A 23409-nucleotide genomic window follows, 5' to 3' on the forward strand; every position below is an offset into this window, starting at 1 on the left:
CCTGACACACATCTGCACGTTAATGGTGCTGCCGTGGCAAAAGCTGGGGCCTTTTGGGCAGCTGCTGTATGAATTTCCAGAACAGAACCATAAATATGCAGTTATGAGTGTGACCTCTGCTTCTTTTCTTCGCTAAATTGAACATCCAAGGGCCAGCTGAGTATCATTCCTTGTCTCTGCTCCAGTTGCTTGGAACGTGCCGCCTCCGCAAATGGTTGTGCCTAAGTACAAACTGAAGAATTACGAGAGTACGCTAATTCAAGGTTTGCAATGAATTTAGTGTTCCTGCAAGGATGACACTAATGGCAATTAATGCAGCAGAAATGCCAGTGCTGAATGACTGTTCTCACATTAAAAGCTGTCAGTTGAAAAGCGCACAGTCCTCTGTTATTTCAGGCCTGACCTCTGCTTTTTGGCCATCTTTCATACGCACGGGAAGTGTCCCAGGCCATCCTGTAACTACAGCAGCACGCTCCGGGAGGGGACACAAAGAAAGAGCAGAGCAGCAAAAAACAGTCTGCGCTGACAGTTATGTTTCCTGAGGGTTTGTATATTTTCATCTGGGGCTTGCTTGAACAGGAACAAAATTAACCCAGGTCTGAACAGAATATAAGACTTTAATTTCTGCAGCTCCCTGCTAGTCCAACGCTATCCTCATGCCCTGCTGTCTGTTGATTCTTGTTTAGATGCAAAGTTCTTTCTGCTGTTTCAGATTTTTTCACCATGAAGAACCTGATTATAAATGATCAAATGCATTTAAACAGGCTTACCTAGAAATAACCTCTCCTGCTGCTCACATACATGGCAATATGCAGAAATTTTCATGTTACAATGCATGATTGGTAAAAATGCCTCTGCTTTGTAATGTCTTAAGTTCAACAAGTGATAGTGGTACAGCAACGTAGGGACCATGATTTTTAGCTGAACCAGAAAAGACAATGTCCTCACTTTGTGCCCTAAAGTCTTGCGCAGAATAAGCCAGTTCCAGATGAAGAACATCTGCAATTTGGTGTAAGAGGAAGTAGTGCTTATGCATATGAAAAATGTAAATAAAGGGTGTTTCCAGGCTCACAAACAAAATGCAAAACACAAAAAGGAGAACAGCTCTTACAGAAGAATAACTAAAAATACTTCATTTGTGTTATTTTTATATTTTTAGAACTAATACCAATTCTGGAGGATGAAACCAGGCCTGGGAAACGTCAAGTGAAAATTAATAGCTTTTTAACAACAAAGTTCAATGGAGAACTGCAAATAGGATGCGAGATGGAAACCTTAACTACAGAGTTATAAATATACTCCAGCCTCTACACATATAGGTATCTGTTGCCAATTTTAATGCACTACTCAATGCAGTAGGATTGAGAAGGGCAAAAGGAGCAGGATGAGCATTTTCAGATGCAAGATTTTGGGTGTTCTGGGTTCATCTGGAGATGAAAAGGATGAATCCAAAGACGACGCAGACTCCTACAGACCCTGCCGCTACACTACCGGAGCGCCTTCTGCTCCTGCGAGCTTCTGGCCTTACAATACCCTTCCGGAACTGGCGCATGAAATGATTCCCACAGAACATGTGGAAAACAGGGTTCTGGGGATGCGAAGCCCCAAACGCTTGGCGGGTTTTGTGCACCTGCAAGAAGCTGGAGGTGTACGATCTGCCAGGGCATGCCGGAGGCTGGTGGCAGGACGTGGAGTGAGCCCAGACGCCGATGCTCCAACCTCACCCATGTGTCTGTGGAGAGCCCAGCGCCGTACTCCTCTGGTGTGACACGCTGTGGCCACACGTCGCGTGTCTTTGTTATTAGCACTTTGTTTTCCCTGCCCAGAAACTCCAAGGCAGCGTGAACTATTTATTTTTAAACGCAGGGGATCACGTTATGGTTTGTTATCGTCCCAGCAGACACTAACCGATGCACAGCATTGGTGCTGATGCCCGGGGGTTACTTTCCATGCGCAGCAACTGACTGCAGAGATGGCGAACATACCGCTGCTGCTAATGGCAAGCTGGTGGAAAAAGAGCAGTTTTAAGGGCTTTGGTTTAATCATCTGGACATAAGTGCTATTTTTATCTTCTATTTAGGTCTTGAGCCTGCGCCAAAGGAAGCTGATGACAAAGCTGGGGTATCCCACGGCACAGGGGCAGATGAGGGGCCTTGCCTTTCGGGAGGGGAGAAGTGGGGTGGGCAGTGGCATGGCGGTGGGGAAGGGGCCCCTGCTCGCAGGCCCTTTGCACCTCATGAGGCGAAGGAGCTCATTGGCACCTCCGACGCCTCCACCGGCTTCACACACCCCTCTCAGCTCAGCTCTGTGAGACCTGGGGCGCTTCCCACTGACCCACCCCAAGCTCCACTGTGGCTGCGGGCAGCTCTGGGGTGGAAGCCATCGCCTGCCCGTGTAGCCAGGAGAAGGACACCCACACCCGTGGCTGGGGATTGGGCTGGTGGCTGCCGGCCAAGAGCAGGAGCGAGGTGTGGCTGTTACACCTCCGTGTGTGAAGGAGCCCGGGAGGCGCGGAGTGTCTCTGGCCATAATTTGGGCAGAGAAGGTTGAAAAAAACAGAGAAGAGGTGAGAAAAAGCTTCAGGTTCCACCGAGATTTGAACTCGGATCGCTGGATTCAGAGTCCAGAGTGCTAACCATTACACCATGGAACCACTCTGCCATATTCCCTCCCGGCCGGCACTAGTCCCTTCCCCGGCGCCCCCCGTGCTGCCGCCGCGCCCCGTCCCCGTGGCTGTGACCGTGACCGTGACCGTGACCGTGACCGTGGGTGGACGACGGGGGCGTGTCCGCGCAGGCTCTGCGGACCGCCCGTCCCGCTCCGCCCCGCCCGCGGCGCCGTCCCTTTAAGGCCGGGGTGGGCAGGGTGGCTGCTCTGTCCCGGAAGCAGTTTGGCGTAATCGCTGCGCTGCCCCGGAAGCGCCTGGGCGTGGGCGGGCAGAGCGCGGAGGGCGGAAGCGCTGCGGCGGCTGCAGGGAGGGGTCCGGTTCCCGCTCCCAGTCCTCGGTCTCGGCGCACCCCACCATGGGCACCCGCGACGACGAGTACGACTATCTCTTCAAAGGTAACGGCCGCGCCGCCTCGTCCCCATGGCAGCCGGAGGGGTCACCTTCCGGAGGGGGTCCCGGCCTTGGCGGGGAGGCGGGGAGAGCGGCCTCCTCACGGCGCGACCCGGCGGCGGGGCGGGGAGCCGCTCGCCGCCCCGGGGAGGGTGCCCGGGCCCACAGGCGGGTGGCGGTTCCCGCTCCCCTAAGGCGGCCGAGGGGGCGGGCGGAGGACCCCCCGGCCGGCCCCGCGTGGGCCTCGCCCGGTACGAGGCGGGGGGCGGGGGCTGCGCTTCCGCGGGCATCGCCAAGGCCGGCTGGGATCTTTCTGGAGGCTGATCGCGGGGGTGTGCTGGGCGTCGGTGCCCGCCCCGGAGCGCCCTCAGCCCGGAATGTCAGATTCGGGCAGGTTTCCGTAGGGGTGGTCCGGCGTGTCTGCCTCTCGTCCGGGGGTTCCGCTCCGTCAGCGGGTTGAGGCGAGGGCCGGCCTGCTGGGAAGGCGAGCAGAGGTCGTGAGTGAGGATGCCCAGGGTCGATAAGGACTGCTTCCTTTTCCAGTTGTTAAATAAGACTGTAAAGTAAATGAGTTGGATGCTCCGCGTTGGTAGATGATGCAGCTAATTTAATAACGTGGTGTTACTTGCTGCCTTCTGTATTCTGAGCCCTTCGCCAGGGGTGAATGTAACTGCTGTTTCACACCCAGCGGTCTCTCCTCGTGTCCTGGCATCTCACCCGGCACCCAGTAGGGAAGGGCAGGAATAGCTGGTCTTCCAGGAGAGCTGCCCCACCTGTCAGCCCTACAGCAGCAAGTCGGGTTAAAATGTTGCAGGTTTTAGTTAACTACTCAGCTTTCGCTCCCTGCAGAGCAAAATAAGGGCCTGCTGTAAAGGTTCATAAAGCATGCTGTGAAACGTGTACAGAAGTGCTGATGTTTTGAAGTTGTCTATCCAATTTTTTAAATCCTACTGCAAAAGCAAGCAAAGTGTTGTAAAAAGTAGTTGTTTATTGTGATATAGTATTGTAAATTTGAATTTAGGATTTAGAGCATTGCTTGTTATGCTGTAACGGTGAGAGACCCAGTGCTTGTCATCATGAAACTTAGGTAAAGGAAAATGTCAGTGGCTTTTTTCTGTACCCTTAAGCTACTGTAATAACTTTGAGGAATTACATTTTTTCTTTTGTTGTCCGTTTTATCTGAGTGCCGTGTGGAGAGTGGCATTACTTCTAACTATAAATCAGTCATCTGTACTGCTATTAAAATCAAATCAGGAAGTACCCAGAAGGGCCCCTCTTCTCAGCTTGCAGCATTGGCAACGGCCTTGCTGACCACTAGTTTAATCGCATCAAGCAATCTTGCTGTAGGTACTTATGTGTACAAGTTATCAAAACCATTGCATTACTTTTACTTGTTCATGCAATTCTGTCAGTGTGCTTGTAATTAATGTTTTGGCTGTGAAGGCCTGGGAATATCAGTGACGCAGAGTTTGTTGGGAGAGGTCCTATCTTTTATTAGACCTGTTTCTTTATGTAATTGGGAAATAATAAAGTTAGGATCCAGTTATATAGAAAAGTTCAAAGCTAGTTTAATTGTTTGCCCCTCCTAAAGCTTTTTCTGTGTAGACTAGTTTATAGAAGCTGTTGGGAGTGCAGGGAATGCTATAAACATGGCGTTGAAGATGAGCGATTCAGGCTTTGCAAAGCTAAAGCAGACTGCAGGAAGTTGATGCAATGTCACATAACTGGGATTAATGTGGCAGCTGAAATAACATAACAAATGCAGACTAATACAAATTGTGGAAACTTCTGTAACTTCCCAAAGGTGATGGTGGTTCCAAACAAGCTGTCACTGCTCTGGAATGATTTTGAAATTATTGCAAGTAGGTCTCTGAAATGAATGTCTCCTTACCAGGCACTGGCCAAAAAGGCAAAAGGTAGGTAAAAACTCTTGGAAAAGGAAATGAGAACTTGGGGGGGAACATTAAGCCAATGGTTGAATCCGAGGCATGAGCATCTTGGGGTTTGAGGGGAAATGTAGGCAGGATGGCCATACCCATTTTGATAGGGATATTGTAGAATTAAAAAGATGGGGAAGGGCATCAAAATAGTCAGAGACACCTAATGGATTTGTATCCCTTATACTGAAGTGATGTACAACTTTATCAAAATTAAAACAGCGAGTGATGAGGGCAAATAGGGAAAGTACTGTTTGTCCTAATTTCTCTGGATATCTGTAATGCTTTTTTTATTGAGCAGCAGGCAAAAACAAACGGATGTAAAGTCCCACAGATGTATATGCAAATTTTGGAGTGGTGCATTGCCGTAAATACTATAACTGGGTTTGAAAGACTGCACAAATTTATAGAGGAAGAAGAATGTCTGTTGGAGCATTTCAGTGTGATGGTTACAATGGCAAGTCTGAAGGTATTGCTTGTTTGGAGATGCAAGGGCTTGCTGGGGCAAAGATTGGTCTGTTTGTTCTGTTACACATAATGTTTCTCAGACATCAGTTCCTGACAGTCAGACTGGGTGTTGGTCTGTAAGGACACTTAATCCAGTAGGACAGTTCTGGGTTTATGAACTTGAAGGGACATGGTAGGTTGGTGGGACTGAGTTCAGAGTTTGACTTGGTTTAAAATAATTGGGTGATACTCTCTAGTCTAGCTGTCTTTTCCTACTCTTGAATTAAACTGCCATGCGTCTGTTTGTGAGACCTCTGGTTTTGTCCTCTCAGCCACCGACAGCAGCTTTATGTAAAAATCTGGCTGACTCTGCTGCTGGGTGTAAGCTGAGCCCACCTGTGCTGCTGTACAATAAAATCACAGTACCTGTTACAAAATACCCCTCTCCTGATGCTGTTGCAACGCTTCAGCATATGCTAAAGCCTAAGCCTAGCTTGTGAAGAGACAATTTCTGGTAAATTCATCTTGTCCAGCTACACATGCCTTTGTATTCTTCCATACTTTTTGGGTTTAGCTGAGAGCAGTGCCTCCTGTTCCCAGCACTGCACTTGAGGAAACGCAAGACCTATGAAGTCCAGTTTGTAGAAATGTTGCTCTAATTTTAATGGGAGGCAAATATAATGGTGATATAAGGATATTACTTCATTACTTAATAAATTAAGCCTGGCTTAAATGTAGGAACTTTTTACTCTTTTTGATTAAAGTAATGTACTTGCAGTAGATGAGTAGTTATCAAAGTAATCCTTGCTTGTAGAAGATGTCTTCTGTGTTTTCTATGGACAGAGCTCGAGAGGATTATGTCTGCACTTTGACCATTTGGAACTCTGGATTTGGGGTCAGACTTCTCATTTCTGAACATGGACCTGACTTGCGGTGACATTCAGCTCATTGTTAGGAAAAACTCTAGTTTCAAGCTATCTGCTTGCTACTTTGCATCACATTCATGTCTCCACTTTTTTTTCCCTTTGATATTGAAGAAATGCTCTGAATCTGAACAAACTTTTTGGTTTGGGTTTTAGAAAGCACTTTTTTTTCTTGTGTGTTTTGTTTACAGAAATTTATAGGGAAAAGTGTTTGCATGACACCTGTTGGTTTTTGTAATGGTAGCAAGCCCTTTGCCTTCACTGCATTAGATGTTGAGGCACTTTTGTGCTATAATAAACCTGCTGGCTTAGCTATTTTACTACAGAGGCGTTTGGAGGCCCAGTTCTGAGTTATGTACAGTATGTACAGGTAACGAACGACCCCTGCCCCAAAGTGCATTTGAGATGACAGTTCCCTTTGTGACAGGAAACGGGTGAATAAAACAGGGAGGCACAGGTGAGGAGGAAGATTAATATAAGATATGATCACTTTAGGTTTATCGCCAGCTACCTACAAGTTATAGAATCAGGTCATCTTATTCACATTTCCTTTAAACTCCAACTGAAGTGGGCAGGAAGACGTGTTCCTCAGCAGGTTCTTCTGGAGATCACAAAGATATGTCCAGGCTCTTTATTGATATGTCTCTTAATAGCAGAGCTTGATGCAGAGAGGAGTGGTTTTAGACATCGTAATTCCCTAGCACTGGTGTTACTTTTTTTAAATTGTGTAATATGTGACTTGTGTAATAACTTTTACCATAGACAATACAAGCTAGTGATGCTGGACTTTCCATTTTCAACCTGATTAGGTTGTCAATAGCATATTTCATGAGATAATTACAGTATTTTCTGAAAATTCAACTAATTTAGAGGTTTAACAGAAATAAAAATTGGGTGAGCTGGAATGTTGGTGAAAAATTAATAATCCTTTCTTGATGGAGTTCTCTAAATTGCTTTTCATGCAACTTAGGAAATTAAATTCTTATTTTGGTCTTCTACAGAAATAAAACTGGACTTAAAGAACGAAATTTATACAGTAACATGGACTTCATACTCTGTTTTTTCCTCTTTTTTCTTTTTTTTTTTTTTTTCTTTCCACCAGATGCTTGTCTTAAAACCTTTGAGGTGGTAAATGCTGTAGGTAAAAAAGTGCATTGATTTAAAGCACATAGTTGCAAGTATTGAACTGGCACATCACTAAACCAGTAAAAATTACCTGCCTAGTAGTAGTCACTTGGGGCAGGGCGATTGCTTTCATGACTTTCAGGATGTGCCAATACAAATCTCCCTTGATTGCGAAGCTTTCTAAGGTGCTGCTCCTGTAAGGGAAGTGCTGGTCCAGAGAAAGTTATTGATGGAGGTTTTCAAGAATAGGTCTTGTGGCTGATGTTGCTTAAATGTTTCCTCTAGACCTTCCTCCTTCCAGTGCTGATGTAGTAAAGGAATTTGTTGATGATGCAAGTTGGGTGGTACACGAGAAAGTCAGAGTGCAGCGCTGGAAGGGCTGTGTGCTGATGAGGACTGCAGTTCTCCAGATGAGGTGGGATTCCGGATGTAAGGTTTTATGCCTGGGGACTTATAGGAGTTTGGTAAAGTAAAAGTCTGCCAACCTAAAGCTAAAACAGTTAGGTCTGATCACAGGCAGACTGAGCCATCAAGGTGATATGGTCAGGAAAAGGTAATTCCAGTTCCAGGTATGCCTAGTAGAGATGGAAATATTAAAATCCCTGTATTTCAGTTCTTCTCACTGTGTGGAAAAGAAATTGAAAAACTTGTAGGGAAGATGTTTGGGAAGATGTACAGTCTGTTTATAAGGAAACATTTGAGAAGTTTGCTTAGGCTGGTAGAACAAAGCCGAGAGAAGATGCGTTTGCTTTCTGTAAATAGCCCAGCATAAACACTACTGGGAGCAGAAACTAATAAGCTAATGGACAATGCTGGCACATGAACACCACCATCAGCTGACAGCTAATTTCTTCTGAAAATTAGAAGGCAATTTCTAACCATTAGGAATGAGTTTCTGGAAGAAAAGCCCAATAAGAATGTGAGTGCAGGAACAATTAGCTTTAACATGGAACTAGATAATGTCATTTCCTTCCCAGAAACTGTTTGCCTGGGATAGTTAGAATGGGACTAGCCATCCAGGGTCATTCCTACTGTATTTCTATGCCAAGAATATAATATATGGGAACACTGTGTAGCATAAAATATCAAAGTGAAGTGGTTTGATAAGGAAAGCAAAATTAAAATTAATAATACAATCCAAGTGGCTGTTAAAGCTGTTTCAGTTCATAATTGTATTCAAAGAGTGATACTTGCTCAGACTGGCAGAAATGCAGAAAGTGTGAGGAGTCTTAGGCGCCTGCTGACATTCCAAGCTGTTCTTGTGTCTGTGTTCAAGAGGAGCTGCAATGGCCCAATTAAGTAGAGGAACTAGCTGACTTCAAGGAGGAAGGTCTAATATTTTCCCCTTTTAATTGGAACGTGTTAATCTGGTGCTGGAAACCATTCAGAACATAAGCAGCATGGGATTCAGACAAGGTAAGGAAAAAAACCTGGCAGAGGAATTAAAATGATCTATCTGTTGTTAAATAACTTAAAGATGTGCTTTGAAATATGCACTGAACAACAAAAATATGTTTGAGGGGAATACTTAACAGGTATATGATCCATCCTGTTGGGAAAAGGAAATTATGTATGTAGATTGCTTTTCTTGTTTAAAGAAGTTTTTGGCTGCTGCCAAAGTTAATGCTGGGTGACAGCAGGACCGAGGTGTGTGAAGGGAGTTGACAACTTTTGCCTCCTAGGAACTTGTTTGTAACACATCCCAGCGAATACAAATATGATGCCATCTAAAACTGTGGCCTCAACCTGCCAAAATAGTGTTGAAGAACTTATTTGCCAATGAAAGAAGAAAGCTATGGCGCTTCGCCAGGTGGTGATGATGCAATTAGGTGCCCTGTCCCCTGCACTAAGTTTATTATGGTTTAGTGTCTTCTGTGCCAGCAAAGCTGTTCAGCTGTGTCAGGGCAGCTGATGCTGAATGGTGCTGACCTGTCATGTAGGGAAGCAGAATCCTATTTGCATTCAGCATATGTGCTCGCTGCCTACCTGCTCTTGTGATCTTCGTAAACAGAAGTGGTTAACAGAGCCATTCTGTGCTTTATGCAACTTCTGTAGCTTGGCTGGCTGTGTGCTGAGTCAGCTGGCAGAGGAGGCTGGAAAGATGTTAATTTTGATGAAGTATTCTCCACAAGGCCATGTTTGAAGCTAGCATTTGCTGCAATTTTCATTTTATGGAGGGTGTTCAAAAGGTGCTGCTCTGCCCTTACACTCGGAGAAAATCCCATTTGTCAGAATTGTTTTGCATTATTTAAATAGAAGATGGTGTTCAGAGGGCTGCTGTGTGGTGCAGCAGCAGATGGGAGTATTTGCGCTGCTAGACCAAGACTCAGTGGGGGGTTTCTCATGTGATTGAAGTGTGTTTGGTGCACTCATTCCTCTGTTGTACCACACAGAATCTTTAATACTGTGTTACAGTATCTTAACTGTTAAATAATGTTATGTTGTCTATGAGCAAGTATTTCTGTTTTTTTCAAAACAAGCATAGCCACAACTTTTTTTTTTTGTCACCTGAGCGTGTACTCTTTTGCTTGGACCTGCCTTGATTCACTGCCAAACTTAAAAGTTATCAGCTTTTCTTCTGAAGGATCTTACTCCTCTTTCTTCTATTTCCTTCTGTTACTGGTTCAGTACCTTATCTTCCTTACGGGCATAAGATCATCCCAAGAGGCTCCTGTTGCTGTGACTCAGGGCTGTGAATGTGTTTCACCCAGTGACCTGCACCTTGGTAGTGAGTTCTAAGTTACACTTAAAGTTGCACCTTTCAACTCAGCATCACAGGATATTGCAGCAAATCTTCGTGACGTTTTTCTTTCTGTAGGAACTGGACTTTAAACCTTCTGTCAATCTCTTGTCAAGCATAGCTGAATCCTTCCAATTAGTTTGCTTGGCACTGGTGCTGTGACAAGTCAAGCTGAGGTGGGGAAGGGGGAGTGGATGGTGGTTCTAATTCTGAAGCGCAGCAATACCCTGGCAGTGTTTTAGAGCAGTTTCAGGCTCTGGCCTAAAGTGGCCAGGAGTTACAGCAGCAGTGAGGGACTGTGGAAGAGCAGAGTGCTGTGGCTCAGCTAACATTTTAAACTGTCCATCATGGTTAGGTGGTTCTTTTTTCCATTCACAAATTTTTCTGCCCCAGTGGGGAGCCTCTCTTCTGCGAAGGTATGAAGAGTGTAAAACGCACGCAGAGTCTGCTGCCTGCCCTGCGTTCTGGACTTCTTTGGCAAAACAGATTTCAGTTGTGTGGTGTGGGGGTTTTGTGGGTTTTTTTTTTTTTTTTTTTTTTTTTTTTTTAGTTATAGTGTTGTTACAAGGATGTGAAATCCAAACCGACCCCGACTTTTGCGGTGACAGCCATGTATATTCCTCCTGGAGGAGGCATGTTCTTCCATGTTGGGCAAAGGAGACTGACATGTAACAAGTAAAAGTCAAGTCTAAGGTCTGTTCAAAATGCTGGTGAATGTGGCAGCTCTGGGGTGGTGGTTTTGCCATTCATTCCTTCATGCTTCATTCCAGAAAAGACATGTTTGTTGCAGGTGATTGTCAATGTATTATCTACATCTGGAATCTGATTCTCATGTCTTTTCTGTCTTGTAGTTGTACTTATTGGGGACTCTGGAGTAGGCAAGAGTAACCTTCTGTCTCGATTCACTCGCAATGAGTTTAACTTGGAAAGCAAAAGCACCATTGGAGTGGAGTTTGCAACAAGAAGCATTCAAGTTGATGGGAAGACAATAAAGGCTCAGATATGGGACACAGCAGGGCAGGAGCGATACCGAGCTATAACATCAGCGTAAGTGATAGCTTGTATGGCTGAAGATAAGCTTTTGCTGAGGGGGGTAATTTTGGGCCCTTCTGATTCCTTAGAAACTGCAAACGGGGTGTTTGTATTTTATTGTGTAATATCCACAACCTGTGGTGTAAGGAAGCTTAAATATTATTCAGCCCAGAAACTTGATATAGTGTGTCCCTGCACAAACTGATTTACTTCTCAGTGCTCTCATGATATGTAACTGGAGGCATTTCAAGCCTAGAATGCAAGAGATTTGAGAGACTCATTTCAATGCAAGCGATTGATAAAGTAATATCGGTGTTCATGGAGGTTTTATCAGTGGTAACCTAAGACCAGAAACCCTCCTGTAGCAGCAAGGAAAGACTGCTCACTTTGTGTGCTTATTTAATTGGGAAAAAAAACAGCATAGCAAAAGCTGGATTTAAGTAAAGCTGGAGGTAATTGTGGGGTGGGAGAACACAGCCTGTTTCTTTTTGAATGCATTTACTGTGCCTCTCTCTGGTCTGAAAGGAGACCAGCTGTGGCCTTTTGTAAAGGGAATAGATCAGGTTGACATTTTTATGATCCAGTGAGTCATTCTAAAGTCTCTCTATCACTATGGGCCGTGCCCATACTGCACCCACAGTGATGGGTGGGGGAGGCTTTTCAGGAGTGCATCAGAGGTTGAAGGTGACAGTAGCTCCCCACAGATTCCAGAGTTTCATTTTTTTGGGATGCAGGGTTCTCCCCACAAACAGGGGTTTGGCTTACCCCCTAGGCTCTGAGCTGTCCTGGCTGCTCTGGTGGTCCTGTGGCATAACCCTAGTCTGGATGCTCTACTTCACTGTTTCAAGTACCACGTAGCCTGCTTCTGGATATATTTTTGTATAGCTGTCTTAGCAATAGCTATTTCCCATTATTGCACAGTGACTTGTCACTTTTAATCGCGATGTTTCTTGCTGGTTCTCTAATGTGTCTCTTCACCCACAGGTACTATCGCGGAGCTGTAGGGGCATTACTGGTGTATGACATTGCTAAGCACCTTACTTATGAGAATGTAGAGCGATGGTTGAAAGAGCTGAGAGACCATGCTGACAGCAATATTGTAATCATGCTTGTGGGAAACAAGAGTGACTTGCGCCACCTGAGAGCAGTCCCTACAGATGAGGCCAGAGCTTTTGCAGGTTGGTGAACTCAAAATAATTTCCTAATGCTAACTGTGTGGGGATCTGCCTACCTGATCTTAGATGCATGAGTGTGCTGGTAGAAGGAAAAAGAGTGATCCTGGTGATATTCTTCAGTGTCACATACTGGTGTTTGCCTCTTTTTAATTCAGTCAAAAAGGAAGCCTTGTAGAACATGTATGCTGGTGTGGTTTCAAGAATCAGCCAGAGGGACTTGCAGATTTTAAACCAGATTTATTCTCCTGCAGAAGCAACAATGCATAGGCAAAAATTGTGCCTATGGCTTTGGGTTTGCATTTCTTGTGTGGTGGTAGCTTTGCACCTGTATATTGCCTTCTTTGTACCAACTGATCTGGAGCCCTACGCAGATGCCCATGGCTGAACAGACTTTCATTAAACTGGCTTTCTGACTCTTGTTACATAATTAAGATCTGTGTAAAATAATTCTAGTTTCTGTAAATCTTGCCTCGTTTTAGGCCAAATTTCTTTAATCCAGGAGTGTAGCTGGGTTTCTTACATAAAGGCTTGCTGTAGCTGCATTTGCAGAGTTTATGGCCAGTGAGAATCCCTGCTTGCAGGTGGAGGACTGTCATTCCCCCTGTTAAATAAGCTGCTGTGACATACTAGCAGGTGGGAGGTGAAGAAACTTGATGAGGTTAAAGAAAATCCAGGAAGCTTCCTCACACAATTCTTTAAAGTGCAGCAACTTCTCACTTTCAGTGATGCAGGAGGATGTGCCTCAAAGTAACACAGCACTGCACTGATCGCTGTGCTTGGGGTTAAGTGTAAATTCTAATGCTGGTGCGGGGCGGTGTTGCTTTCAGATCACGTAAGGGGGAAAACCTCCCAACTTTTTATACTTGATACCTGTGCGTCTCGTCAGGAACACTACAAGTATAATCTGGTACAGCAGTTCTTCCAGATAGAAAACAGATATGTGATGTACCCCTCTAATTATAGTATTTCTGTCCACACAGAAAAGAATGGTTTGTCATTTATCGAGACGTCTGCTTTAGATTCTACAAATGTGGAAGCAGCTTTCCAGACTATTCTGACAGGTGAGTCATCTAGTGCTTTGTGTTTCAAGAGGGAAGGGCAGAAGGCTGCTCAGATATGATGCAAATAGGCATTTCTTTGCCTATAAAGTGTTTAAAACTTTGCTATTTGTAATCATTCTTCACAGCCATAGGATTTGGAGTCCGGTTTCGAAGTGTCACAGTTGAAAGGCCAGCTTTGAACTCAGGAATGAATCCTTGTTCACTTTGATCTGCCCCAGGTTTCTAGTCAGCCTAGTTTATGTTTCAGTTTCCCATTTGTATATGGTATAGGGAGTGCCCACGGGAGAGAATTGTCTCACGCAAGCATCAAGTTAAAACAGTTTATCAGAGAAGTCAATCTCGTTTGTTTCCATCTTTAATAGTGACCATAGTTGCCAAGGGAAAAGGGATGAATGGGTAGAGATTCTTCCTTTGAACAATACTACTACTGGTAGTCTGAGACATGGTGCCTCCTGAGCTGTGGGGTGGTCACTGTCACTGCATTTAATAGTCCTGGCTGGACTTTTGGCCTCTGTAACGTATGAAGGCAGTGAGTGCTGTGTTTTTTATGCTCTGTGGATAAAGTACTTCCTTTTTGTTTAAACCCTTTTTTAGATAGGCAAAACTTGTTAAGACTCTGAGACTTTCAACTACAGCTAGGTGGGGGACCTTAACTTAATCATGGCTTATAATAAATAGGGTAGGAATTCACAAATCAGTGTGGAAATCACTAGCTGTCATGGGACTTCTGTATTTCTGTGTACCCTGTCAGCTGTAGCCAGGGCATAGTGGGACACCAGTGGTGTGTGTGGTTTTTGAGCTTTTGTCATTCCCAGCTTTGGCAGATGCCTCTCTAAATCTCTAGTCTGGGTCCTCAAAACATCTGAGAGACTCCTCTGTTTTGGTATGTCTCTGTTCTAGGTGCGCCAGGCAGTCTCTCTGTTTTGTCCGAGTGGATCCAACGTGTTTCCCAGTTACAAATTTAAATTCCCTCCTTCTCAGTGTAGCATGTGCCAGGCTACGTGATACGCTTGGTATGAGCAGTGGCCCTGTTTCTAAACTATGTGTCTCTGTTAATCAGATCTCATTGCTGTGACATTGGCACCTAATTAGTTTTGAATTTTTTTTTCCTCTTTGCCAGCTAATTTAGACATTCTTTTAAAAACACACCAAAAAGGACTTGTTAACCATACTGAAACACGCAGGTGAGGAGGCAGCTAGGAAGTTATTTACTGTAATAAAAGTATAAATTCTGTATTATTTCTTGAGTTGTTTGAAATGCTTTATGAACACCCTAGCAGTGGAGAGAGTTGTTAGGCTGCTGGAGTATTAGCTGCCTGTGTCCATCTGTTTCCTGCCTTATCCTTAGTTGCAAGAGGCCTCTGATAGGTTCTGGTTCTATTGCGTTTTTTACAGTGTGTTCCTAAGTAGTAGTGCTCCTGTCCATATACTAGCGAAAAAGTAAGTGTGTCCATCTTAGATGAATAAACAGCGCACAGGGATGCTTGTCATCTTGCTGCTTCATACAATGCTGGGACTAGAACTTGAGTTCATTTCCTCTTTAGCTGAACCATGTGGTTCCCTTTTAACTTCAGTGTAGTCATTTGGTTGTAATTCAACATTGCACAAATTAAAAAAAAAAAAAAAAAAAAAAAAGAGAAGTTATGTTAGCTTATACCTTTACTCCCTACATGACTAACTACTAATGCCATCAGAGGGTGGATGGTTAAGTGGCTGAATGCAGTGGTATCTGGGATGCCTGCTGGATTTCCCATTTTCTTCATCTACCTAAAGGCAGTCCTGTCAAAAATGCTCGTGAATTTGGGCATAGATTTTTCAGGAGGAAGACTTTTTTTTTTTTTCTTGCTTGCTTGTAACTGCTAAAACCTGAAACTTCTTCCTTTATGCATGTGTCCTTGGTAGCCCCTCTCCTCTGAGGAGCACCTAGACTGAACTTTGAGGTCAGATTTTGGCCACATGTGCTGTGTGTAATATGGAACAAACAGCCTTGCTGCTTGCTCTTTCAGTTTTCAGAGAGGATCGGGGCTCTTGGATGAAGGTTAGTTAATTAACTTTCATACTCGTTCGGCACCAGCAGTAATAAAACAGAACTGGAAATATATCAGACATTATTTATCCCCTCCCAAGGTAGCTGTCAGGCTGTCATAGCCAATATAAACTGGTCACCTAATTGCCCCATATCCTGTTGGACCGTTCTGTTCTGTAACAGTGCCAGCTGAAGAGGTGGAAAGTTTCCTGCGTGCCCTGGGCTGCTGCCTTACTTCCACAGACCTATGTGACGCTCAGATGATATACTGCCGTTGCCATGGGGAAGCAGTTCACCTCTCGGGCACAGGCTAGGCTGTTTCTTTATCTCTCCTCGCATGCTTCCAACAGTACCTTTTATTCCAGAAGTATTTTGGATTCTAATTTGTGGAGGTTTAATTTTTTTTTTTCCTGGTTTAATTTTTCTGTAAGGAAGAGCAGTCTGTAACGGGATAACAAACGATTAAAACTTGCCCTCGGTGGACTCTGACAGATTGTTGAGGCTGTTGCTTTTCCACAAATGTCAATGTTCCCTGTATGTTGCTCTGACAGTGTTTTGGATAAAGAGCTCTTGGGTATGCAGACAGGATCCTTGTTCAGGAGGGCTTGGTTCAACTGTGCTGGAAGAAACACTTCTGCTGATTAGTGGGCATGTGGCTCGCTCCAGACAGGAGCTCCTGTTTCAGGGAGATAAAGATGAAGTAAATAATGCATTAGCAGCAGGTTGGCTCCATCTCAGCTGTGACTGGCATGCTAAGGACGAATGTTCTGCCAATAAACTTCTCAATAACACTTCACAGCTGGCTTTTTCTGTTAATGATTTGCTTTGAAGGAAAGAGGGGAGCAGTCATCTGAGGAATGTTGTTTTCAGAGTGACCCTGCAGAATCATGGATAGTCTGTATTTGGCAAAGTTGCCTCCAAGCATAGTGCCTGTGGGTGGAATGCTCACTGTCCTTTGAAGAAGGAAGTAGGTAAAGCCAAGAGGCTTTGCCACAGGCTGCGAGTGGAGGTGGCTGACAGCAGAAGGGGCAGGGCATGTTGCTGTACCAGCTCTGCTGGTATTTGCAGTGCTGGGAACTGCACCACAGAGACATCCCAGGCTGCTCCTGATGCCTTTCATACAGCTGCTTAGATCTTTCCTGAACAGGGTGTTGTGACTAAGGTCTGTAGCAAAACTCCTTTCTTCTCCAGCCCTACTGAAGCTGGTCTGGTTTGGACGGTGTCGGAAACTCATAAGAGTACTTCCCTTGGAGGTGTAGTAGGGTTGCTGTTAAGCTTATCCACACCTAGATTCTCATATTAATCCATTTGAATAGATGGCTTTGGGCATGGGAAATAGGAATCCATTATAGTTAGCACAGCCTAAGTGATCTGCTGCTGTTACAGGTGGAAGAAGGGGGAGAAAGCTGTTCTTTCCCTGTATTATAGAGGACTTTTAGATAGGGGTATATCTTGCATCTAGTGGGCTTCCTGTCCTGCTGTGGGTTCCAGATGAGGTTTTGGGGGCTTTCTCCTTCTGTGGCTTAGAGTAATGGTCACCATCCAAATTCTTCTGTTGCGTGATGTCTAGACTTCAAGGGCTGATTGTTGTGCACACAAAGCTGCTTTGTATCATCTGGCAAATAGGAGAGACTGGTATTATAATCCTAGCCACTCTGAGCATTCACAACAGTATAAAGCATCCTTAAAGTAAACTGGAGTCTGCCTCCATTCCCTGCCTGGCTCTGTGCTGTCTGTGTTTCTGTACCGCATTCTGCTGCGGTTTCATCTCCAAGAAATCCCATCTCCAAGGAAACAACATCACTGAGCATTAACATCAAAAAATCTAGGGATTTCCTCTTTTCTTAGCTCTGTACACCTGAAAATGAATGAAATGCTAGCACGGGCTGAGCAGACAAGGACTGGACAAGCTTCTCCTAAGCAGCAGTGTCACTTTTTCCCAGCCCTCTTACAGTGCAAGGCCTGTCTCACGCAGTTACCAATTATGCAGCGATGCATTCTGCTGAATGTGCTCTTAATAAGGTCTCATTCAGTTACTGTACAGAGCATAAAGTGTAGTTTCTTCATTAAAAAGCGCATGTCTTCATTAGCCTGGCATTCCTCCGTGCAGACTAGTTTCAGTGTAGGCTTTGCTGCTGGGCATTTTGCCCCAGTGAGAGCAGGTTTAAGCTGTTCCTGCCTCCCCTTTCACACCAGCACAGCTGTGTGTGGTGAAAGAGTGTGCAGCTGATCCAGGGCAAAGGCAGTTTTTAGCCATTTAGGCTTTCATCTAGGGCAGTACACTGTGGCTGCACAAAGGTTTGCACTGCAGAGGAGGGAGAAGCAGCAGTAAGCAACAAAGTTGAGCCTGCTGCAAGTTGATTCAAGCAGCACAGCTGCTAAGTGTCCTTGTGTGACTGCTGGGGAGACTGTGGAACTGGGGATCATGGAAATACGTTCTCAAGAGTCAGAAGGCATAGACCCTTTACCAACAGAGAAATCAGTGGTGTTAAGATTGGTTTTAAGGCTTAAGGGCTGTTTACTGAAGATCTTTGCTGGAAGATGATGGTGTTATACAGAGAGCACCCTGTTGTGAGCCCTCATGTACAGGGCTGGAAGAAGTGTGTGACAGCTCGTGTTAGGGACTAGTATAAACTTGTTCAGGAAGTTCTCTGGAAAACTGAGAATTGCTGCTGCTGAAGGTGCTACTGGAGAGTTTCCAGTAAGGAAGGTGGCAAGAGCTTTCCCCTGTCGAATGGGAACAGGCAGCATTCTGCACTTGGAGGTAAACTGGCTGTCTACCCTGAGCTGGGGCAGGGTAGCAGAGCGGAAAAATTGTCTTGAAGAATGCAGAGCTCTTCGAGGTGTGCTCCACCCACCTCTGCACACAGGCACTCTGCTGAACATTGCTGAGTGGCCTGCCACAGGGCGACGCTGATTTTTATCTGCTAATTCCCACATGGGGTTGCAGGTGGCTTTCAAGATCTGATTTCATGGGATTCAGTGAACTTGTGAAGTTGTTTATGTGTAAGACTGTTGGAAAGAAGGGTGAACTCGAGAAAGGGTGAAATCAGAAAATCCTTTTACGTGTGCAGCTCGTTTGGTTGCCTGAGCGACTTGATCTGTAACTGAATGCGTATATAAAATCCATTTTTTCTGAACAGTTTATCTAGTCTGAGCTGTCAGTTTGGAGGCAGAACAGGCAGATTCTTTGAAAGCACCACTTGCAAAGGTTAATGTTACTTGTACAGTCCATAGATACAGCACAGTATCTATGTGAGAGATTTTTATTTTGCCAGCAGTCCCATGGATGCGTGCAGCCCTGCTCTTACTCTTCCTGGGGAGCACTTGCCCTCTGTGTTGGCAGCTTAAATCGGTGCAGGCTTGTTGCGTCAAGGGCAAGGTTTTCAAGCCTTGTTTGTCAGGGGCCCTTTTTAGCTCCTCAATGCCATCTCTTCCCATTGTTGTAAAAGCAGGCACTTAGCTGTGTGGTCAGCCCCGGCAGCAAAGAGGACCCCTCTGCACAAGGTTGCTCAATTTCCAGTACTGAAATGATGTCAGGATGTGCACTAAGCAACAGCTCATTAAAATTCTGAACAAAAGCTACTCACTAATGACAAATTTCTGGTGGAAAAGACGTTTCTTGGTTTGGGGTCCGGCGAGGTGTGTGTTTGGACAGTCATTATCCAGCTGATAAGAGACTTAAGACCTCCAAAAGAACTTGGACCTTTGCTTTGTTTTGTCAGAGTTGTTTGCTAGCTTTGCTCTTCCCTGCTTTGCTCTGCAGGAGGAGTGAAGTGCAGGCACCCTCGTCTTCTGCAGCCTGGGCTTATCTGAAACCTTATGGCAGGGCAGTGAGCTGGAGCGTGCAAATTGGGTGTGGGTATCGGCTCCCTTCTTTCGGGGGCTCTGCTGCTTGGCAGTGCTGGTGCGTTTGTTGCCAGCACGCTTTTCTGGTGTGCAGAGTAGAAGATGCGATGTTGTCATTTCAGGGTTGGCTTTTTGACTCTGAAACACTTTCAAACTTTCTTGTTAAAACTGAGGTTTAACAAGGCTTTTTTTGTTGGTTTTTTTTTTTTTTGTTTAACTTTAATGGGTTTAAAATGCAAATTTGCAAGCAAGTTCCCCATGTTCTATTTTTGGTATCCTTTATTTCCTTTCTGGGTGTGAAGTGCTACACATACCGCACTTTTTCTTCTGTGCAGCTGAAGTAAGTGCTTTTGTGGCTACTCTATGAGTTTATGTACAGCACATGCCATCGGTCACTTACAAATCCCAGAGAGAGAAATTTTGAGGGGTTCTTCTTAATCCTGCTGTTGTCTGTGGATATGTCAGCAAACATGTGACTATTGTCCTTGGAGGCTTAAGAACCATCAGAAGGAATTCATGGGGCACATAGTTTCTGATTCCTAGCAAAAAAATTTGTGAATTCTCCCCATTTACTAACTCTTATCTCAAGGGAAGTAAAACAGTTGTTAAAAAACTAATTTCTTTTGCAAAAATGTATTTTATTTTCTGACTATAGAAAGCATCACAATTGAACTACTTGTGAAAGCTTCTGTGCATTACCTATATAGTCCCAAAACTATGGGAAGTCGTTCTCTTTTATGCCTGATTTCCCCCAGATTTAATTTTCTGATGGTGTTTTGCTGGTGTACACGTAATGACTAGCTCTTTCTCATCTTCCAGAGATCTATCGTATTGTTTCCCAGAAGCAAATGTCTGACAGACGTGAAAACGATATGTCTCCAAGCAACAATGTGGTTCCCATTCATGTCCCTCCAACCACTGAAAACAAACCAAAGATGCAGTGCTGTCAGAATATATAGAATTGTTCATTCTTTCCTAAAAGGCTGTGTATATTCCCCAGGTCCAGGATTTAAATATATTTGTAATTCTCGTGGTTACTTTCTTGTGTTTAGTTACTGCTTATTCCTTCTGAATTTCTCCATGTCTTAAACACTTTGATTTCACTGTTTATAAATCTATTGCTTCTATGTGGCTGCAGTATTTTCCCTGGTTCAGTAAATTGTTTGGAACTGAACTGATCTCTTTCCAACATGATGCCCGCTAGTCAGAGCACAAACACCTTTAGTGAGCACTTGAAGATGTTATTCTGCTCCTTGCAAAACAATTACTGTCAGGTTAACTAGGAAAATATCTCTGGGCAGGATAATCTTTCCTTGTCTTAAGATGTTGTATACTGCATCTAAAGCTTGATGAAATGCCCGTTGCTCTGAAGTGCAATTTTAATGTAAGTTAAATGTTTTTGGCTACATCTTCAGATTGTCAAGTTGAGGATTTTTTTGTATAGAATATTATGGGGGAGAAAAGAGAATTTCTTGTGAACAAGCAGCAGGGTTCTTGCTACCTGTGAATGAGCTTTTGTGGTTTGGCACCTGCTGCAGAGGAGGTTGTGAAGTGAGGCAGAGCTGCTGGGAGGCTGGCCGGGGAGACGCTGGTGGGACTCCATTTGAGGTGCCTCTTGTGAAGAAAGCAAAAGCACGAGCTGTGTGACTGATGAAGGGTGACTCTAACACTGGAACTTGCAGCATGTTTTTGTGCTGCCTGAGACTTGGCCTCCACAGTGCTGGTGGTATCAGGATTTGAGGATGCCTTTTTTCTTTCATGGTGCACAGACTTGAAGAGTGTTGTCACGTATTACATACCACATTTATTAATACATGCCACATATATTAATATAGTCAAATGCTTGAGTTGATGAATCAATAACTTCCACAACCTGGTTTTAGTTTTCAGTTCTGTTTCATCTGGCATTTTTAAATTATTCCAGTGGTTTGGTGTATGTTCTTTAACAAAAACATCTGGAGTAGTTTTCTTACTGGATGTGTTCCTTTTGTGGTCTGTCGCTCCGTACAAATCATCTGTTCGATTAGCTTGTTCAGGGATACATGAACTGTGCCTTCTGTCACTGCACTCACTGCGTATCACTCAGTACGTGCTATTCCCAAACAACATGTCATTAATATTAAGATTTGGGGGCTATAGGCACTGAATTTCTACAATATTTAAAAGAACTGTTTGTTGTATAAATGCCTGCAGTTATTTATACAATTATAGGGAAGTAATTGATTGTAGGGGATGTTTCTCAAACTCTGATATGACCCACTTGGAACATCCAAATCTGGGTAGGCACTACCAGCTGCGTTTCGTACCCAACCTTTCTGTCTTGCGGTGCTCATGATGTGTAAGGCACACGGAAGGCATTGCTGTAGTCGGTCACTTGTTGTTTTTTTTTTTTAATCCATTTCTCCTCCTAGTATTAGTTCTGAAGATGCTGTTTTGATCTGTTTGTAAATTACTTTGTATTTTATGCATGTACTGTACCTTGATTCATTATTTTTTTAGATTGATTTAAAATATATTCATCCATGATTCTAATAAAGAATTACAGGGGACGACTCAGTATGGTGTTGGGTGCACTTTTTGGGAGAACTGGGATTTGACCTGATGTTTTTTACTTGAAGCTAGTAAGCTTCTTGGAACAGCCTCTGAGAAGATGCTGAAGTGGAAGTAGCCCCAGAAAAGGAACTGAAAGGGTTGTGTAATGCAGTTGCCTTCTTCACTCAGACCAGGCCTGCAGCTTTTTGGGGCTGATGCAGTTTATAGCCATGACAGTTTGGCAGCTTCAGGAAGCTTTTATGCTCTGAAAAGCCTGTGGGTTTGCTATAGTCAAACCTCTGAATAGCTTTTACAAACCTGATTTTTGTCCCCACATTGCCACCATTAAGAAAATCCTGTGGGACAGCAAACTACTGCCTTCTACTGCAAATGGTTTAAGCTTTTTGATCCCACATTGGTGTCCTGCTGAAGAAGTGCACCAGCGAGCGTTGTGCATGGTGTCCCTGGCAGCCTCCTGGCCGCCATCACCCACAGAGCGCCTGGGGCAGCACTGGTGGCTCTGGGGACAAAGGCAATTTAGGGCCTTTTAGCATTGCAGGACAGTCTGAGCATGAGGTGTAAGACTGGGTCCTTACTTACTGTGGGAGCTGTTCTCACAGCACTTTCTCTGGCCAGACTGGAATTAATAATTAATAATTAATAATTTTGGAATTAACCAAGTTACCGCAGCAGCCAAGTTCCAAGTTTGTCAACTGGAAACGCAGGATGAGTTTCACTTCGCTTCCTTTTCTGATTCACGTAAGCAGGCAGCTTGACTCAGCTGTAACGTCAGGTTTGGATTTCGCATGGTTTTATGCAAGATGCTTCCTTCTGCAGCAAATGCCACTGCAACGAAGCCTGTGGGAGCATAAATCCCTGTCTGAGGCTGCCCCTGCCCCACACAGAGTATGCATGTGTGCACGTGCTTCTTCCTTCACCTTGCAACAAACAGTGCTGTGTTTAAGTGCTGGGCAGCCGTGAAATGGCTGCGGGTGCTGTTAGATGAAGTAAGGACTCTAATTTATTTTTTTTTTCCCTGCCAAACCTTTAAAATTGATAATCATAAAACAGGCCTTAGACAGAAATGCTGTGCAAAATCTGATTTCATACTTATGAACTGCTGCAACATGGAACATGAAATTCTCATGCAATAGTTTGTATAGCCTTCATAACTATTGACTTCTAAAGCAAAATCAGATGATGTATGTACAGAGATGTAACTTCTTACCTATTAAAGCCTTTGCCTCGTGGTCTGTGGTTTCATACTGCTTTTTACTGACTAAGCACTGCGGTGCTGTGGCAGGGGATCCGGCTGGCCCGGGGCTGGGTGACACTCCTGGGACAAGAAGGTACTTCACAAAGTGCTTTGGGAGAGACAATGCAAGACGTTATTCTGTCTGAACACTGACCCAACTGGGTATTTTTCCCGTTCAGCTGCTGATTGATCATTCTCTTCTGTAATTGGCATTACTTCTGTACTGAAGTGTCTCTTCTCTGCTAACAG

The 23409-nt window shown here is 44.5% G+C and overlaps 1 protein-coding gene and 1 non-coding gene across 4 annotated transcripts; one reads left to right on the top strand and one right to left on the bottom strand.

Annotated features, from left to right (window-relative positions):
* Positions 1-2581: 2581 nt before the first annotated feature.
* TRNAQ-CUG lies at positions 2582-2653 on the bottom strand. Its single transcript has one exon. It is a non-coding gene; the product is annotated as a tRNA-Gln (tRNA).
* Positions 2654-2897: 244 nt separating this feature from the next.
* RAB11A (RAB11A, member RAS oncogene family) lies at positions 2898-23155 on the top strand. Of its 3 annotated transcripts, XM_030014705.2 has the most exons (8): positions 2915-3063; positions 4863-4974; positions 6286-6337; positions 8879-8906; positions 11082-11277; positions 12247-12440; positions 13418-13498; positions 20193-23155. In XM_030014705.2, the coding sequence occupies exons 2-8, from the start codon at positions 4934-4936 to the stop codon at positions 20330-20332; spliced, it is 732 nt and encodes a 243-aa protein (XP_029870565.1). In that variant the 5' UTR covers positions 2915-3063; positions 4863-4933; the 3' UTR covers positions 20333-23155. The 3 variants fall into 3 exon arrangements, with proteins under 3 accessions (XP_029870566.1, XP_029870565.1, XP_040979249.1); XM_041123315.1 differs by lacking the exons at positions 6286-6337; positions 8879-8906 and having other exon boundaries at positions 2919-3063; XM_030014706.2 differs by lacking the exons at positions 4863-4974; positions 6286-6337; positions 8879-8906 and having other exon boundaries at positions 2898-3063.
* Positions 23156-23409: the final 254 nt, after the last annotated feature.

The sequence above is a fragment of the Aquila chrysaetos genome, chromosome 5 (assembly GCF_900496995.4).
Source record: "Aquila chrysaetos chrysaetos chromosome 5, bAquChr1.4, whole genome shotgun sequence".
Classification (NCBI taxonomy): domain Eukaryota; kingdom Metazoa; phylum Chordata; class Aves; order Accipitriformes; family Accipitridae; genus Aquila; species Aquila chrysaetos.